Here is an 18519-nt window from a genome sequence, read left to right as displayed (position 1 = left end):
CCCTTCCTCCTCGTGGTCCAAGCCTCGCTGTTGGTCCTGGCTGTCGGTCCAATCCAAGCCCCCCAGACGAAGCCTCAGACCAAGTAGGTATAAGACACACGGTCTCGCGTGCAACAGACTTTGGCTCAAGCCATCATTCCTCTCTCTCTCTCTCTCTCCTATTCCCCTACAACTCTGTCTTCTCAACCCCCCCTCCCCCCCTTTCTTCTCTTCTCTTGGTTTCTCTCTCTGCCATCCTTTCATCTATATCATTATCGATTATAGAGTTACCTGAGAGACAGACAGAAGAGTGAGAGAGAGATAGATACCTAGATAGAGAGAGGACGAGGAAGTCAGTCCCAAAGATGGCGCAAGACAACCGCCCGCGGCACACGGAGCCCGCCGACGACCTCGCCAAGGGCGTCGTCGCCACGGCCCGGCAGTCGTGGCGCGACCTCTTCGTCTGGAAGCAGCGCGTCGTCATCACCAACGGCTACGGCGAAACCCGCTGCGAGTGGCACGAGCCCGACCGCTTCCAGAACCCCATCAGCCTCTTCGCCCAGCTGTCGGCCCGCGACTGGCTCTTCTTCATCGTCGGCTGGCTGGCCTGGACGGCCGACGCCTTCGACTTCCACGCGCTGTCCATCCAGACGGTCAAGCTGTCCAAGTACTACGGCCGCTCCAAGACGGACATCACCACGGCCATTACCCTGACGCTGCTGCTGCGCTCCGTCGGCGCCGCCGTCTTTGGCCTCGCCGGCGACAAATGGGGGCGCAAGTGGCCCATGGTCTTCAACATGCTCGTGCTGGGCGCCCTGCAGATTGCCACCATCTACAGCACAAAGTTCACCACGTTCCTGGCGGTGCGCAGCATGTTTGGCCTCTTCATGGGCGGCGTGTACGGCAATGCGATTGCCATGGCTCTGGAGCAGTGCCCGTGAGTGTCTTTGACTTGTTTCCCCCACCCCTTTTTCACTCATCCTTTACCTCTCCAATACGCCCTTTGCGTCCAACCCCAGATCTATGCCATCTCAGCCTCAAGCCGCTAACATCTCTTGGCTCGCCCAGATCCAACGCGCGTGGCTTAATGTCCGGCATCCTGCAGCAGGGCTACTCCATGGGCTACGTCTTGGCTGCGTGCGCCAACCTTGGCGTTGGGGGCGCAACCGACTCCTGGAAGACGGTCTTTTGGATCGGAGGTACGTGACAACTGTTTGGTCCATCACAAGGAAGAATGCTTGACCTTGACACTTTCTCTCCCGCAGCCGGACTGTCTATCGGCGTCGGCCTCCTCCGCATCCTCTTCCCCGAGTCCCAGCAGTTCCTCGAGGCCAAAAAGGCCGGCAAGAAGGCCTCTTCGCCCGGCTCCTTCTGGCGCGAGACGCGCACCATGCTGGCCAAGGAGTGGAAGATGTGCGTCTACTGCGTCATCCTCATGACCTGGTTCAACTACTACTCGCACACGTCGCAAGACTCGTACACCACCTTTATGCTGGAGCAGAAGATGCTCGACAACGCCGGCGCCTCGCGCGCCTCGATCCTGATGAAGGCCGGCGCCGTCGTCGGAGGCACCATCATCGGCTACATCAGCCAGTTCGTCGGCCGCCGCCGCACCATGATGGTCGCCGCCCTCATGTCGGCCCTCTTGATCCCCGCCTGGATCCTGCCCGAGGGCGAGCGCGCGCTGAGCGCCACGGGCTTCTTCATGCAGTTCTTTGTCCAGGGCGCCTGGGGCGTCATCCCCATCCATCTCAACGAGCTGTCGCCCCCGGCCTTCCGCTCGTCCTTCCCCGGCGTCACGTACCAGGTCGGCAACATGATCTCGTCGCCCTCGGCCCAGATCGTCAACGCCATCTCCGAGAAGATGTTTGTCACGGTCAAGGGCGGCAAGAAGGCCGAGGCGTACGGCCCGACCATGGGCATTGCCACGGCCATTATCGCGACGGGCATCTTTGTCACCGTCATGTTTGGACCGGAGCGACGCGGCCGCAACTTTGACGGCGTCGTCGCCGGTGTCGCGCAGAGCGACTCGGACAGCAAGATTGTCGATGAGCCGATGGACGAGGAGAAGGCTGGTGTCGAGCTGGCGGAGAAGAGGTAGATGGGGGCAGACTGTGTTGTCTTTCCCTTTCTCTATATCTTGGACGATTCATGAGATCCTATGTCCGATGACGATGATAATGCTTGAGCCGAACAGCCATGCTCGAGACATGACTAGGAGGTTACCCGCCGATAAATAGTCTACAAGAATATAATTTGCTCAGTCATTAATTTACAAATCACAATCCAAGTATTACAAGCCTATTACAAGAGCCAGAAATCGTGAGCGTGTAAGACAGCTGAATGCACACGTCTTCCGAAGCATCAGCACCTCATGGAACATGTCGCCCAAAGCAGATGCAGAAGTCAAGCTTGGCACCAATCGACTTTTCTTTCGTAAGGGTTACAAGTTGAACCAAGTCGTGACCGGTGGTCTGCTTGTCTGCCTTTGTACATACGTGTATCCAACTGTTGAAGTTCCCTCGAGTTCAAGTCGGACCCCCTGTCATGGTGACGTCGACTTAGACACTGTATCGTCACTTACACCGTCACTTACACCACGCCTAAACCAAAGAAGCTCCCTGGACATCCCCCTCCCACACTGTAACAGCTCACTTTTATAGGTACGGGTCCCTGGATTCAGAGAAACAACAATTCCCGTAAATGATCGACATGGCGTACCACCAGCGATAAAGTCGACCTGGAGTCCCTGGCGTTCGCCTCTACACACCCCCCAAGCTTCTTCCCCCACAAACCCGTTGCAAGAGGCGCGTCATGATCGACGCCCTTTTCGCCACAAGCGAACAGGAAATGGCATCTCCCCCCTCCCCCTCCACCAAGCCATCCCAAACTTTCAAATCGGAGCGGTTCTTGATATTACATACTCGTATGTATTGGTTCGGCAGAAACGGCTTCTGGAAGAGGAAAGCAGAGATCACAATGGAGGGTTTCTCTTGGCGAACCTTTTTTGCCGTCATAGCGACATCATATGCATATGGACATGTTCAAATCCTCGCCACGAGATTATATCAAAGGGATATATATAGAGCATAGGATGCTCAACCTTGAACTCACTAATTCATAAACTCACACAAGATCAAACATCACTAAAAGCACAAAACAACACAAAAGACAGCTCAATTCATCCAAATACAACACCAATAACACCACCAACAACAACAACATCAACAACAACAATGCCTCTCTCCAACAAAAAGGCCGCCCTCGCAGCAGAGCAGCAAAACCTCTCCTCCACCGGCGCAACCCACGCCGGAGCAGCGCCACCAGCAAACACCAACATGAACATGAACAACCCCAACGCAAACGCAAACCTCCCCGGCCCAGCCCCCTTCACCGCCGGCCCTCACCGCCACGACATCATGAACAAGCTCGATCCCACCGTCGACAGCGGCACCGGCGGCATGCAGGTCCTCGCCTCCAACGCCCACACAAACAACAACGCCGCCACGGGCATCTCCGGCATGCCTGGCCAGCCCGCTGCCGCCGGAGGAATGACGACAACCGGCCTGGGCAGCAACAATCCCTACAACAACACCAGCAGCAGCACTACTGCTCCTCCACACAACTCCCGCCTGGCCAACGCCCTTGACCCCCGCGTCGACTCTACCCAGCCCAGCAGCACAAACTACTACACAAAGGGCACCAACGTCGTCCCCGGAGCGGGCGCCACTCCGCGCCATGTCCCCGAGGGCACATACGGCCCTCACAGCTCCCGCATGGCCAACGCCGCCGACCCGCGCGTCGACTCGGACGCAGACCGTCACCGGATGGGCGGCGTCGGAGCGGGAAGCGTGGGAGGAGCAGCGGCCGGGTCGGCGCCGAATGTCAAGCCCATCTACCCTCCTGGCGTCGGCGGGCCTGCACCCACGACGGCCGGACCGCATCGCCATGATATCTTGAATAAGCTCGATCCTACTGTCGACAGTAGGAAGGTTGCCAATGTCGACTCGACCGGCCACAGGGTTGTCTGAGCTTTCTTGAGCTGTGGAATCTTTCTTGATGAGACATAGCATGACGAGGAGGAGGGCTTTGATGATTTGAATGTGCTTTTTTACCAGAATGTTATGGCTACAGGGGCTGGAATTAACCTTGTTTTGAAAGATACCCTGGGAATGATTTATGAATATCTCACCGAAGAGGGGGGATCATAGTGTATGATATCGGATTGTACTACGAGGTAGTTACGAATGATGACCGCTTCAACGTCTATTTCAGTCATCCTGAGTGATGCTATTGCAAAGGGAACGTGTATTGGATGAACTTAGACCCCAGAGTATCACTTGTCAAAAGTCTTGCGTCGCCATTCGAGACATCGTACAATGCTTGTATGATATTGTTACAAAAATGTGTATACACAGCCGCCCAAAACCCTTCTAGAACTCGCCAATGTTTGTCATTCGCAGCGCCAAATAATATACGGTAACCCCCGCTGCAAGCAACGATACGTAGGTATCCCTGATCCTGTACAAAAGCTGCAGCTTTCAAAGAGCAGCCGAGTTTAATTCCACCTCTGTGGTTGTCTTCGCTTCACACACACCCTGAACATAAGCTGGCTGCTCTTAACGTGTGAGTGTAGAGTATTACGGCCCCTTCAAGTTGACAGTAAAAATTGTAGTGTCCCCTATGACGTAGGTAGGCTTTCGTTCCCATCAAGTCGAGTCCTTCGCTCTATCAAGGTATCAGTGGCAAGGGCTATGCGCCGACATTATCCCCCGAGCTTGTTACCCAGGGGAAGCCAAGCCCTTGCCCTTTTCGTCATGCATCTGCATCCGCCATCTGTGATTTGTTCTGCTGCCTTATGCCGCTCACTGCGCCTTGCCTCGGCTGTTGAAGATGGTGATGATGCCGAATCCGACGTAGAACAGGGCTACCGGGTATGCCACAAGGCCACGCATATCTCGCATTTTTCCGACAGCTGATTCACAACAACCCCGTTAGTACCTATGTACAACATCTTTCCTCAGTCTGGATGGTAGTAAAGAAAAACTCACCACAAAAGATGGCGCTGGATCTTGACGTCGCCCAGCAAATGGCCAAGCTCGTGATAATGTATCCGGCCATGCAATCCAGCGGCATGACAACGCCAATCAACGACGTGAGAACAAGTGGCAGGAAGCAGTACCCCAGCACACTGGCGTTCTGGGTGAATGTGAGGCCGCTGGGCGAGACGTCGGCCCCGGGGTATCCCGCAGGCGTATCCGGCGTCATCAAGCTGAGGATCATGTAGAGCATCGTCGACCCCATGAGGGCGAGGCCATAGACGTAGCCAAAGTGGACGGAGCCGCTGCACAGCAGAAAGGCGCCAAAGAGCACGACGAAGAGCAAAGGTCCGGCAAGGTCAGAGTCGTTCATGACGTGCTCCAGCCGCTCAATGGGCGAGAAGGGGTTGAGGACGGCCAGCGTCTTGGCCTGCATGTGCCCAAAGTCGACGCCCAGCTCCTCCCGCAGCGACGGCTCGTTGTCGTAGCCCTCGGCGGAGAAGGCGGCCAGCCAGCCCGTCCTCAGGCCCGTCTGCTCGCGGTAGCCCGGCGGCACGCCATAGCCAACGCCGACGGCCGGCGGAGGAGGCTGCGAGGGCGTGGCCGCGTAGGAGCCGTGGTAGAACTGCAGGTTCTCCGTCGCCGAGGGGGAAGCGGATGCGCCGTACTGGTTGTAGTATTGCGACATTCTCGAGGGCGGCGGCGGCGGGATCGAGGAGTTGTGGCGGGCGTGGGAGTGAGAGAGAGAGAGGCTGCTCGAGGTGGACGCGAACGGTTGCGAATCGGAGGTGACATGTGGTTTCAAGACAATTAAGTCGAGCTATGTACTGCTGGCGGATTGCCTCAATGAGAGAGAGAGAGGTGGCGGATTACATAAGGCGTCGATAAGAGCCGATAATGCTGTCACTGTTGGCTCTCAAGGTTCAGCGCTTGCTGCCAACGGCGTGTGTACAGTACCAGTACCTGGAAACCTACTAGGTAGGTACCTAGGCTTGTATGACTGCTACGCCTCGACCCAGAAGTGATGAAGAAGCTGTGAGACAGCGGGGGGATGGTTCAATAAGAAAATGAAAAATAGGGAGAGATTACACTTCTATTACACTCATATCAAGATATTTCGTCCATCGAAATGTCCAATCTGACAGACGTTACACGAGCAATCGCACGTGCCCACTGCCAGTTATGTACTCGTACCTACTCGCAGCTACAACGCATCTCCAGCTTACTCCCCCAAGTCCCCGCCGCCTGATCGCCCTACAGAGGGTACCTTGCAGGTACTGCTACCTGGTCCCCGTCCGCTGTCAAGCCTGTCTCCAGCTCTCTCGCTGTCTCTTCTCCCACCAGCAAACAGTCGATTGAGCTCGCCAGCTTCCACTTCCGTCCCACTCAACTTACCTACCGAGACTCAACACCTCTCGCGCAGCTTCACAAACGACTAGTAGACATCACCACCACAACAGCCTCTCGCCATGGCTTCCTTTGGCGAACCACCGCCCGAGTCCGGCGCCGACGTCCGCAACGAAGTCAAGAAGCCCAAGAAGAAAAAGGTGCTCCTCATGGGCAAGTCCGGCTCCGGCAAGTCGAGCATGCGCAGCATCATCTTTAGCAACTATATTGCGCGCGACACTCGAAGACTGTAAGGCAACCAAGATACTCCTTGACCCTAAAGCATAATCGCTCACAAAATCGTGTTGATAGAGGCGCCACCATCGACATTGACCTCTCGCACGTAAAGTTCCTCGGCAACCTCACGCTCAACCTCTGGGACTGCGGCGGCCAGGAGGCCTTTATGGAAAACTACCTCGCCCAGCAGCGCGTCCACGTCTTCTCCAACGTCGGCGTCCTCATCTACGTCTTCGACATTGAGTCGCGCGACGTCGACCGCGACCTGGCCACGTACGTGTCCATCCTCAGCGCCCTGCTGCAGTACTCGCCCGCCGCCAAGATCTACATCCTCGTCCACAAGATGGACCTCGTCGTGCCCACCGCCCGCGAGACCGTCTACGACGACCGCGTCCGCCTCGTCCGCCAGAAGACGGCCGAGTACGCAAACTCGGTCGGCGTCGACATGGCCGCCGTCGACCTCGTCCCCTTTGCCACCTCCATCTGGGACCAGAGCCTCTACAAGGCCTGGGCCTCCATCATCCACGACCTCGTCCCCAACCTGGCCGTCATCGAGCGCAACCTCGCCAACCTCGGCGTCGCCATCGAGGCCGAGGAGCTCATCCTCTTCGAGCGCACCTCCTTCCTCGCCGTCTCCTCCTGGACCTCCCCCGAGGGCGCCCGCAACCCCACCGAGGACCGCCTCGAGCGCATGTCCAACATCATGAAGCACTTCAAGCAGAGCATCTCCCGCTTCACCGGCACCCCCCGCAACGCGGAGCAGTTCATCCGCATGGAGCACAAAGCCGGCATGCGCTTCAGCCTCTTCATCCTCAAGTTCACCACAAACACCTACCTCATGGTCGTCCTGCCCCCGGGCGAGGCCCGCTTCAACGCCGCCATGCTCAACTGCCAGATTGCCATTGAGCACTTCAAGTTCCTCGACACCCCGGCCCCCGGCTCCGCAGCTGCGCCAGTGCCCGCGTCGCTGGCACAAGCTGCCTGAAGCAACCAAGAGGAGAAGTATTGGAGTTTGGGAGCACTAAAGCGCGGGGAGGGGCGGAAATCATATTCTAATGACTTTTACGAGAGCTAGGTGTTCAAGGGCGTTACGGCATCAGATGAGAAGATTTACTATGGTACCTTTTTTGGCTATAATACGCATTCGGGCAGCAACGGTGTTAATGATCTTGACCCTCTTTCCTGTACATACTTTGATCAGTGGATAGTGCGAGGTCGCACGGAAACTGGATAGCTTTGTAATGTCTGCTGAAATATTGAGTCGAAAAATCAAGGGCTGCCAATGGCTGAAATGACACAGTTTGAATCCTGAGGGCTAACGGGCCGACTTGGCATCAAATTGACTGTTGAAGGACCTCTACTCATCTATGAGTGTCACGAATCATGAAAAGAAAAGAAAGAGAGGTCAATTGGAACCTCTCCCGTATAAGCCTCCCGTCGTCACGCTCTCCACAACCCAGCCTACGCCCACTTCACCACAGCAGTTCCGCCCTTCTTGAACTCGGGCATCTCCCCCAACACCAACGACTTATCAGTGTGCTCCTTGTTGGGAAAGGTCGTGACCAGCACCCACGGCCGAGTGCGAGTCTCCACGGAAGCCCCCTGAACAAAGCCGTAGACGTCTCCAATCGTGTGCGTGGTGTTAAAACGAGCAGGCAGCCTGGATCCGTCGGGCATCTGAATCCGGATCATCAGCGTAGGCTGTGAGTCGTCAATGGTCGGCGCAGAAGCAGCAGCGGGCGGTGTGGCGGGCGCCGGCGTAGACGATGTCGTGGATGAAGCTCCAGGCACCGGGCTGCCAAGGCGGTTGCCAGTGCCCGAGAAGGGCTTGTACTTCTTGGGCGGCTGCTTGTATGGCGTGTCGTGCTGATGAAGCTTGACGTCCACCGACTGGTCGTGCTGCACGTTCATCAGATGGAGGGGAGCCCGGCCTGACCGTATCAGCTGGAGATCGGCCTCGTTGGAGGGGTCGTCGAAGCGGCGAAGCTCGCCGTCGTCGATGCTGAATCCGTCCTGCCAGATGTGAAGCACGCGCTCGACTGGCGGGCCGCTGGGCCGCTCGGCTCCCCGGGGGTCTGGAATGCTTCGACTCTCCACGCCATCGCCACCGAGGGTCATGCCGGTACCGCGGAAGTGAGTTGGGCGAGAAGGGCCCGCCTCTGCGCTGGGATCGGACTGCCGTGAGTTCCTATGCAAAGGTAAGCACCCTGTTGTGACACGAAAATACCATGCGGCCTTGGAGCATCACTCACGCCTTCGCCTTGGCCAGAATGTCACTGATAATCTTCCTCGAGCCACCCTCCTGCCTCGGATCCTGGACAGCAAGGCCCGATTTCTCACCACCGGCAAATAGATTGCCTCGTCCATCGTCCTCCTCATCATCCTCGTCTTCGTCGTCCTCATCGTCCATGGGGTTGTGAGGGGCAGAGCTGCTGCTGGCCAGCGACCCTAGCGTAGCAATGCCCTTCTTCTTCGGCTGGTTGGCCTTGCGGGACGCTAAGCTGGAGAAGTCTTCCTGAGGAGCAGGACGGCCATCCAGAGTCCTCGGGCCGCTGTACTGTTCTAGAGTCCCCTCGGCAGCTTGTTGCCGGCGTCGTGCGTCGTTTCGCTCGTCCTCGTCGTGAAAGTAGGAGTTGCAGGCGGCGAGCATGTCCCAGCCGTTGGTCTCGAGATACTGGGTAGCCTGGAAGAGTCAACCGGTGTTAGCTTCACGGGCGTAAAGTAGCTTGTGGTATCTGATAGTTGAGCTGACCAATTCGACAGAGGCACCGCTCATGGCGACAAAGTCCCGAACCATCTCATCGTGATCCTTGGGCTCGTCTTCCCGCACCATGATGGCAGCTGTATGTGTGTATGTGTGCGTTTGTGAGGGGTCGTTGCGAGCTTCAAGCAAACGGTTGCCGACAAGAGGGGCAAAGAGGCTGTATTGTCTTCAACCGAACGACAGGATCCTCTTCTAATGGTCGTGTGATGGAGTTGTTTGGGTGGTGCAAATAGGCTGCAGATAAGCAAGGCAAGGTAAGGTAAGGTAATGAAAGGAAGCAGGCTGCTGTTCTTCCAGAGTCGACGATTACCAAAGCAAACCGAAGGCAGCGGCTCACCTTCGTCATGCAGCCTGAAAGTGAGCTGCAGTGACTTCTCGGCACTTGGCCCCACCGGAATAGCGATCCACCGGCCCCGATTCTTCCTTAGGTTACGTAATACCCTCATGACGCCGAGCACCCTCGAGGTTCAAGGTTCGGGTTGTTGTGCATCATCGCCATCACCGGCATCGCAGCTGTGCATCAACGCTCTTCGACCCTGCAGCCGCCTCACAAGCCTCCCTCTACACGCACAGCCGCCATGTCGACCGACGATCTGAGCACACACCTCGCCGACTCGGGCATCACGATGCGGTCCGACAGCGAGCAGTACTCCCCGGGCGACGAGGTCTCATCCCCGTCGTCGTCCAACTCGCCCGTCATTCTCTACAAGCCCCCGACTGCGTGGACATTGATACGGAGCGCCGCTATCAACCTGCTGCTGCCATTTATCAACGGCATGATGCTGGGATTCGGAGAGCTGTTTGCCCATGAGGCGGCGTTCAGGCTGGGTTGGGGAGGCACAAAGGTCAGTTCAAGCGGGCGATGGACGCCATTGAAGCTGGATTCGCGACGCTCAAGATCCCAGATGTCTTATTCGCCAGTACATGGGAGGTGATTGTATGTCTATTGGATTGCTAACATGGGCTGCATGCAGGTCTTTCCCGTTTCTCGAAGACGAGCGCACCCCATTGGCCCCGGCATCGAGGTTCGCGAACGACCAGAGCGACCCGGGCCGTCACTAAGCGACTTTGCAAGCTTAGAGTAAGGGGAGGTGTTGAATCATCCTGGTCGGAGGGACCTTGTATATGAAATCCCAAGTCATGTCTAGATACTAGTTCGCACATGCAGGCGCTTCACATTGAAAGACTCTGGCCCTTGTACTGCCACTTCTAGAGCATCTGAGTGGGCAGTGGGCAGCTGGGTAGAAGCGGGTTGCTACCGCAGATTGTACCATGAGGAGCTGCACGGTGCAGCAGCCATAGCATTAATCGAGCCAATTCAACTTTTCAAGACGAACTCAACTTTCAATTTCTACTCACAGTTCACCGTTACCCATATCTGTCGCCTGTCATAACCCTCATCTTACTCATACACAACTTCAAGGCACCCGCTCCGTCATATCAAGCTTCCAGCTTATCTGCACACCATCACCAACCCAGACGTGGGGTTAGATCCGAGGTTCATCCGCCGCATCGAAAAAAATAATCCCTAAGCCGAGTCCCGCCAAAAGCGCAACAATTTGATATCCGTCCTGCCTCATCTTATCCATACTTACCCTCCCTCTCTCTCTCTCTCTCTCTCTCCCAGCCCTCGACTGACCGTCGCAATGCTTCCAAGCAGAGGGATTGTGCGCTCCCTCCCCTCACAGGGAGCTTGGAGGCAGGCGCCGAACCGATTGGTGGTGAGCAACGCCCTTCCCCCAATCTATGAATATCTCTGTATACATGACAATGCAATGAGGATTGTCGCAAGACTGACACACCCCACGCAGAACCTCTCTGGTTCAAAGCTGAGCCATGGACGCCAATTCGGGACCTCACTGCGACACGTCGACGGCAGGCTGACGACGTCTTCATCACCGCTCCGACCTCGATATGCCGCCGCTGCTCCAATTGTCCTCGGCGGCGTCTCATCGTCAAGATCACTGTCGCTCTGGGGCTGGGGCGGAAGCAAGGACAACAAGGACGCCTCACCAGCCGAAGCCGCTGCTTCAACACCCGAGACGCCAGCCGCCGCCACTCCCACACCAGCAACGGAACAGGCCTCTACAGCAGCAGCAGCAACTTCTTCTCCTTCTTCTTCCACTCCCACCGATGCCGCAGCCGTTACTTCTCCCTCCGCGACGGACCCCGCCTCCGTCGCCGCCTCCGACGCCGACCTCTCCTCCATCTCGGCCCTCATCAACGGCCAGGACATCCTCAACATGCGCGAGGACATTGGCTACCTGCACGCCATCGGGCTGGACTACGGCTGGGGCTTCACCTCCGTCATGCAGTGGACGCTCGAGCACGTCCACGTCTGGGGCGGCCTGGGCTGGGGCGCCTCCATCATGGCCACGGCCGTCCTGCTCAGGGCCGTCATGTTCTATCCGCAGATTCAGAGCTTGAAGTTCAACGCCGTCATGCAGCGCATGAGGAAGGATCCGCGCTCCACCGAGGCCATGAAGCTGGTCCAGCAAGGCTTCCAGGAGAGCGACATGGAGAAGCGCCAGCGCGGCCAGGTCCTCAACAAGCTGCTGCGCACCGAGTACGGCGTCAGCAACTGGGGCATCCTGTGGTCCCTCGCCCAGATCCCCTTCACCTTTGGCCTCTTCCGCATCGTCAGCGGCATGGTGCACATCCCCGTGCCTTCGCTTGAGAACGCCGGCTTCCTCTGGTTCACCGATCTGACCGCCACGGACCCTTACTTTATCCTCCCCGCCGCCGGTACCGCCCTCATGATGGGTGCCCTGCTGGTAAGTTTTTCACCCTTCCCCCCTCCTTCCACTCTCCAAGCCACCCTCTTCAGACGAACCACGACTAACTCACCCTCCCCCTCCAGATCAACGCAAAACACACTCCCAAGCAGCAGCGCAAGATGCTAAAGCCCATGATGTACATCTTCGGCACCGTCGGCTTCATCGGCACAACCTTCCTCTCCGCCGCCGTCAACCTCATGACCGTCTCCCTCGGCGCCTCCACCCTCGTCACCGCCCTCATCCTCAACATCCCCTCCATCCGCCGCGCCCTCGGCCTGCCCCTCGGCCCGGCCGACGAGGCCCCCGCGCAGCAGCAGCAGAACAAGGTCCAGTACGAAGCCCCCCGCGCGCCCGAGTCCGCCTCCTCCTCCCAAGGCATGGCCGGCCTGCGGGAACGCCTGACGAGCAGCCTCGACGACATGAAAAAGGGCGTCTCCGAGTCCGTGTCCAACTACACCGGGACCTACTCCGGCACCGAGCAGGAGAGGGCCGAGAGGAAGCGCAAGGAGATGATTCGCAAGCTGGAGGACCTGCGCAAGCAGCAGGAGCGCGAGCAGTTTGAGCAAAAGTACAAGGGCAAGAAATAGAAGCGCCGCATTAGAGCTTCATTCTCACAAAGAAAAGACATTAAAGAAAAATAAAAAAAAAGAACAATGATGAGCTCCAGAAGAGGAAGACAGGGGTGCCGAGGGCATCGAGAGGCGGAGCTTGGGTCATTTGGAGAAATGAGACGAGGTGAGGGGATGGCAGTTCTTTGCATACATCTCACCCCTTTTTTTCCATGTCATGTATTATTTACCTACAATCACCAACAATAAGTGTAAAGATATGTACGTAGATGAGCTGCAACGAGATTCAGGAGATTCAGAGGGCGGGGCAGTAGGGAGCAAAGCGACACACAAAAGGGGGCGGAAACATTCTGTACAATAGGGCAAGGGGGGGTTGTGCTGTTGACATAGACACAATATAAGACACTCCTGATGAATTATTTCCACATGGACAAGAGATTATACAAATCACAAGAGCCATGCACCCGTAACAGGTAGAGAATGAAGAAGCCCAGAGGGCAAATATGGCAATTTGTGATTGATTTCTTCAGCTTGCCCTATGAGTTCTACACGGGGTATCCTCAAAACTACCTCCCAAACACAAAAGGAGCTTTGTTTTCGATTTCCACCTTTTCTTTTCCCATGCTCCCTATTCTTCCCAGCCCAGAATTTGTACGATACATGATCGTATTAGTTGATAATTTGTCAAGAGACAAAGGAAAAGAAAGAGAAAAATATTGCTCATTCATTCGGCGTCCCAAATTAGGCCAGACAGTGCGTGCCATCCCAAGACAAAAGAAAACGAAGCCGCCCCAGGTGAAGCAGTAATGGTATAATAGTTAAAGCAGTCGGTAGTGGTTGTAGTAAAGGAGGTGAGTGAGTGAGTGTGAAGAAGAGAAAAGAAGAGAAGAGAAGCCATCGGTTGGTTTAGAATACCGTTCCGTCGCTTTCGACCAGAATCGGCGGCTCTTTGGTGTTTGGCCTGTTGATTTCGGCAATCTCCCGACCTCCCTATAGAACTTGATTAGCCCACGTCTCATTTGCATTTGCATCATGTCTTTGGTCCTTACCTTCCAGCTGCCAGCTTCCAATAGCTGCGCCAGCGTCATCTCATGGCCATCCAGCTCCGGCCGGAGTGCCTCGTTGACGCCTTCCAGGAGCTTGTCGAGCAGAGCGACCGTCAAACCTCGCCACTCCACAATGACATCGTCTGAGGCCTCAAACATGGGCGCCACCTCCACCACCTTGATGCCCGAGTGCTTGCAGTAGGCGCCGTAATTGGCCAGTCCGCGGGCCATGTCGTTCTCCTTGAGAGTCAACACTCCCAGGTCGACAAAGAGGCCGCCGTTGCGGTACTCGGGCAGGCCAGTCAGAAGCTCCGTACCGGCAAAGTACATGTTAAGCAGGGATTGCATAGGCTGCATGAGCGAATACGCAAGCCACTGTGTCAGGTTGTGCAACGGCAGGATGGACTCCCAGGTATTGGGTCCCGAGGTGGGCAGGGCCTCGCAGGTCCAGGCATCGCCAAGCGGGACGCCGTTAATTGCCGTTCGAGTAGGCCAGATAGATGAGAGGCTTTCCATCAAGACGGTCCACAGCACTGGCAGCGGAACAATGAGAACCGATGACGCCTGAGTTGCGGGATGTGATAGCAGGTAATCTGCAATGGAGTTAGTTGACGGAGACACAAGCCTTGACTCGAACGCTCGACTAACCAATCATGTTGCCAGGCCGGCCATCGGCACCAAAGAACTCGGAGTGCTCATTGAGAGCGTCTGACAGCTTGACCAGAAGCTCCGTTCGGCCCTCCAAGCCAACAAGCTCGTTGTCGCCGTCGGCCTGCATGCCCGAAGCGATCTTGGCCACACTGAGAGCCCCCAGTGCGACCTTGTCGACTTGATGCTTGTTGGATGGGCTTGCTGAGAAGATTCCCTATTGTTCCAAGTCAGATCAAATTACCCACCCAGAGAATACTTTCTTGGGCTTACTGATTTGAACATCTCCAAACTGGCGATTGCGATGCCCTCTGAGCGCTTGTAGATCTTGCCATTCTCAACGCTCTTGTAGGTCCAGGTAGTGCCCGCACCCGCATCCAGCAGCACGCTGACGAAGAAGAGGTCTACGAGTCGACGGCATCGCTCCGTGTTGTCGACGCTGTCGGGCCAGCTGCTCAGGAGCTCAGCGATCCGATCTCGACCTCCTACGCAAAAGTGCTGATACCGGCCATGGCTGGGGATGTCCTGGAACGGAGCGTCGTGATCTCGCTATGCAGGCGCAGTCATGTTAGTCTCGGTCTCAACCATGTAAGCGAGGAGGTGGCGCGCATTGGATCTGAGAATGGAGAGGGAAAGGCATGTGGCGAAGCTGGCAGTGTTCTTGACAGCCCATCTTTTCCATGTCTAGTAAAGATAGCACAAACCCAAGCCATGCGCCAGTCTAAGATGGGGATGCTGCCATGCAAGCGAGCTTCATGTCTCTCCCCTTCTCTCGCCCCAAAGCTGCCATGTCCCCCAACCCAACAAAAGCGATGAACGTACCTTGATCAGCCCTGCGACAAACGTCACCACATCCGGAAACTTGTTCATATCAACGTCGAAGTGGACTAGGGCATTCTCCTCGGCCCTTTCCATGAGGATCTTGGCCCTGTCGCGCACAGCGGCCAGGCTGCGCAGGTAGCCAGCGGGATCCAGCAGCGGATCCGGGGGCCGGGGAAGGTCAATCTTTGGGATCTTGAACGGAGGCATCGGCGATAGGGGAGTGCTGGGGGTCAGCATGCTGCTGGCAGAGACGCGGTTGTTGCCCATGCCGCGGAATGTGGAGGAGCCGAAGCTGGTGGTGGACTGAGACTCGAGGATGCCCGACTCCCGGGGGGATTTCTGTTTGCGGGAGAAGATGCCCATGGTTGCTGGTTATCTGGTATCTGGCGAAGAGGCTTTTGGTATCCAAGCTGGTGCTTTCGCTCGCAACGAGGTAGGTTGAAGGCTTGTCTTGTTGTGCGTAGGTAGGTAATGAAGCTCCCTCTGTTGGTATATAAGGATCGATCACGGACGGAATACGAGGTTTTCTGCTTGAATCGACGCTATTCGGGTGTTGAACGGCCAGCAAGAGGTCCGGGATAAGCAGCTTGCAGAAGGCAGAAGACAGCAGGCGCGGAGGAGAGAAGTGGAAGAAGAGGGTTGAATTTTATCGAAAGAAAGAGGAAGATGCTAAAAGGGCAAAGCTATCTCGTGCCGGGTACTTGGTACCTGCCGAGATGGTGTGAGGGGGGTGAGATGAGGTAACTGAAGGTACAGGCAGCTGCTGAGCTCCAGACAAGGTAAGGTAGCTAGCAAAGGTAGCTGACAGAATCAGAGTAAGAGAGGGTGAGAGAGCGAGAGAGCGAGAGAGAGAGAGAGAGAGAAGATGATAAAAGAAGAAGAATCAAGGTGCAGCACCAGGAAGAAAAGAGGAAGAAAAAGGCAAGGGAAAAGAAAGCCTCGGGAGGCAGAAGAAGTCGGAGCAGAAATACTACCTCAGTACCTTATCTATTAGGGATTGGAGCTTCCCCGGCACAAGCAAAGAAGAAGTTGGTGGAAGCACAGGCACACACAAACACGGGCACGGATTCAGGTCCAAGGGTCAGGTAAGGTAAGGTCCGGTACCGTACCTATCGGGTGCGGGTACAGGCACAGGTACGATAGAGGTACAGGCGGGATCAATCACAGGACACACCCACACTCAAGACTCACCCAGGTCGTGCCGCCCCGGACGTGGCCAATTTCAGGTCACAATCGCCGCGAGCTGCCAGAGACCCGGACCAGCACAGCACAGCACAGCGCGCGAGATCGAACCCGCCCATCGGCTCCAAATTGCAAGGAGACGGGCGGGGATCGTCCGTTCAGAGTACCGCGCCCGTACCTGCACTCGTACCAGTACCCGTTCCTGTAAGGTACCTCTGCTCCCCTGCTCCCCTGCTCCAGGCCATGCTGCCGCCCATGCCTGATGGGTGCGACAGGCCACGCTCCGTGGCCGCGTGCTGGGGCCCCGGTCGTGTAGCACAACGCCGACTCGTCGTACCTGGCAGCTGGTAACCGCTATTGGGGGGGCCCCTGGGATACAATGGGACTGGCATGGGATGAGATGCCATCCATGGATGGCTCAACTGCATGGCCGCATGGCTCTCACAGGTGCTGCCACCGACCTGGCCCTGGAGTAGGCCTGCTAGCGGGCCTGTAGCGCTCGTGCTAGAGAACTCGAGGTCTGTCCTACAGCGGGCCAGAACGTGTCCCACGAGAGAGCGTGATTGCAGGCGTGAGGCATCTTCGACGGCATGTTACGACTTGCCTGAGCCGCACCGCACCGCACCGATAGCGCAACCATACGACAGCCGCACCTGTGGTTAGTCTTTCTGTAGTCCTGCTGCACGGTCTTACTCGAGCCTCGACACGAATCAACCGGGCGGTGCTAGAGAACAGTTAGCAAACAACGTAGAAACGGTAACAGTCTTGATACTACTAGTACTAGGTAGTCCAAGAGCTCCCCCCTGGGCTACCATTGGATTGGGCACCTCACTATTACTAGCACGAGGGCCACTGCTGCTAGCAGGCGGGCAAGGCAGGGTTCCTGCACGCTACCGGGCCTTAGCACCTCGCGGCTGGCAACCCGATTGCGATATCCGCAGCAAACTGGAGCGACTGGAGCAGAGCCACCTCAGTACGATATGAGGACCCTGGCAGCTGGTTAGTATAGTTTGTACATATGTCCGCGACATGCACTTGTGCCACGGCGACAAGCATCCGCTCATTTCAAGGCCAGAGGCAGGGCGCCTACCGGTGTCACATCGAGGTGATTGGGGCCAGTACACGCTCGGCGGCGTCCAAGGTCCTGCGTGCGACATGATATTACCTAGTAGGTACCATGCCTTGGTGGTAAGACAGGCAGAGAGATGCTTTTGCAGCAATCCATTCACGTGTGCGCAATGCGGTGCGCCGCGGCGAGCCGTTTTGCTGAGATGCCGGTCAGCAGTGATACAAAAGGCCAACTCTGCATGGGGTGGGCGGCTACCGTGCCTTGTCCTTTGTGCAATCCTGCCGGAGGAAGACCCTTGCCTCAGCAGACCAACTGATGGACTTGCACATGGTATGACCAAGCTGTTCGCCCTCGAGCCGTTCCCTTGGCCATTGCTAGTGCTCCCTCGGCGTGGAGAGCCAGCGCGGACCCTGAGTGGCTTCGAGGACCCCAAAGACCCCAAATACAACTCCAGAGACACGCCGGCCAGGGGATCCCGGACGCTGCCTGGGTATATTTCATGGTGTCGGGTCCGACTCTGAGGTTGCGCTTCCGCGCTGGCGGACTCGGACCGCTGTTTATACGTACGTACTGCGTATGCCTGTGGGCAATTGTGCGTGTGATTGCGCTTGTGCTTGTAATACCATATTCCGAACAGCTTTTGTGCTCCGTAATATCGATAGCAGTCTTACCGTACATGGACCGGCAGGGATTCCATCCTTTCGCCTTGCCGTCCTCTTACCCGCACCTTCAAACTCGGTGCTGAGCCGACCACCGAGCAGGGGGCTGGCCAGGAGGGATGGCCGGCACAGGCTTCAACGGGCTCTGAGCTTGGACGGTGGCGAGATGGTCTAAAGACGGTCCCGGCGCCTTGGAGCCTTGGGCCTCTGAGGGGGAGGCAAAAGCCTGGGAACGTCCAAGCGCTTCTCGATTCAGTGTCAGGCCAGCACCACCACCACCACCGGCACCAGATGATACGCCTGCAGGTTGCTAGCAGACGCGATCCTGTTTTAGCCCTCGGT

General features: G+C 56.8%; 8 protein-coding genes across 8 annotated transcripts; 5 read left to right on the top strand and 3 right to left on the bottom strand.

The window, feature by feature from the left end:
• Positions 1–158: 158 nt before the first annotated feature.
• Positions 159–2080, top strand: TRIREDRAFT_121441 (lactate/pyruvate transporter; the record flags this gene model as incomplete). Its single annotated transcript, XM_006964676.1, has 3 exons — positions 159–916; positions 1048–1178; positions 1245–2080. Exons 1-3 carry the CDS (start codon positions 345–347, stop codon positions 2078–2080), a joined length of 1539 nt encoding a protein of 512 aa, XP_006964738.1. The 5' UTR covers positions 159–344.
• Positions 2081–3128: 1048 nt separating this feature from the next.
• TRIREDRAFT_121439 (uncharacterized protein) lies at positions 3129–4010 on the top strand (the record flags this gene model as incomplete). Its single annotated transcript, XM_006964675.1, has 1 exon — positions 3129–4010. The coding sequence occupies exon 1, from the start codon at positions 3216–3218 to the stop codon at positions 4008–4010; it is 795 nt and encodes a 264-aa protein (XP_006964737.1). The 5' UTR covers positions 3129–3215.
• An 834-nt stretch (positions 4011–4844) lies between these two features.
• On the bottom strand, positions 4845–5706 carry TRIREDRAFT_106533 (Golgi integral membrane protein; the record flags this gene model as incomplete). Its single annotated transcript, XM_006964492.1, has 2 exons — positions 4845–4954; positions 5031–5706. The coding sequence occupies 2 exons, from the start codon at positions 5704–5706 to the stop codon at positions 4845–4847; spliced, it is 786 nt and encodes a 261-aa protein (XP_006964554.1).
• Positions 5707–6487: 781 nt separating this feature from the next.
• On the top strand, positions 6488–7626 carry TRIREDRAFT_106531 (uncharacterized protein; the record flags this gene model as incomplete). Its single annotated transcript, XM_006964674.1, has 2 exons — positions 6488–6654; positions 6717–7626. The coding sequence occupies 2 exons, from the start codon at positions 6488–6490 to the stop codon at positions 7624–7626; spliced, it is 1077 nt and encodes a 358-aa protein (XP_006964736.1).
• A 379-nt stretch (positions 7627–8005) lies between these two features.
• TRIREDRAFT_77222 (uncharacterized protein) lies at positions 8006–9655 on the bottom strand. The gene is made up of 3 exons (XM_006964491.1): positions 9394–9655; positions 8894–9324; positions 8006–8829 (listed from the first exon to the last, which is right to left on the bottom strand). The coding sequence occupies exons 1-3, from the start codon at positions 9472–9474 to the stop codon at positions 8103–8105; spliced, it is 1239 nt and encodes a 412-aa protein (XP_006964553.1). The 5' UTR covers positions 9475–9655; the 3' UTR covers positions 8006–8102.
• A 283-nt stretch (positions 9656–9938) lies between these two features.
• Positions 9939–10705, top strand: TRIREDRAFT_77218 (uncharacterized protein). The gene is made up of 2 exons (XM_006964673.1): positions 9939–10250; positions 10380–10705. The coding sequence occupies exons 1-2, from the start codon at positions 9984–9986 to the stop codon at positions 10488–10490; spliced, it is 378 nt and encodes a 125-aa protein (XP_006964735.1). The 5' UTR covers positions 9939–9983; the 3' UTR covers positions 10491–10705.
• A 346-nt stretch (positions 10706–11051) lies between these two features.
• On the top strand, positions 11052–12769 carry TRIREDRAFT_121436 (uncharacterized protein; the record flags this gene model as incomplete). The annotated part of the gene is made up of 3 exons (XM_006964672.1): positions 11052–11126; positions 11217–12179; positions 12266–12769. The coding sequence occupies 3 exons, from the start codon at positions 11052–11054 to the stop codon at positions 12767–12769; spliced, it is 1542 nt and encodes a 513-aa protein (XP_006964734.1).
• Positions 12770–13657: 888 nt separating this feature from the next.
• TRIREDRAFT_77215 (uncharacterized protein) lies at positions 13658–15504 on the bottom strand (the record flags this gene model as incomplete). The annotated part of the gene is made up of 5 exons (XM_006964490.1): positions 13658–13741; positions 13801–14390; positions 14446–14662; positions 14719–14994; positions 15268–15504. 5 exons carry the CDS (start codon positions 15502–15504, stop codon positions 13658–13660), a joined length of 1404 nt encoding a protein of 467 aa, XP_006964552.1.
• Positions 15505–18519: the final 3015 nt, after the last annotated feature.

Source organism: Trichoderma reesei, assembly GCF_000167675.1.
Source record: "Trichoderma reesei QM6a unplaced genomic scaffold TRIREscaffold_7, whole genome shotgun sequence".
In the NCBI taxonomy this organism is placed as follows: Eukaryota; Fungi; Ascomycota; class Sordariomycetes; order Hypocreales; family Hypocreaceae; genus Trichoderma; species Trichoderma reesei.
This window is presented reverse-complemented; position numbering and strand designations above follow the sequence as displayed.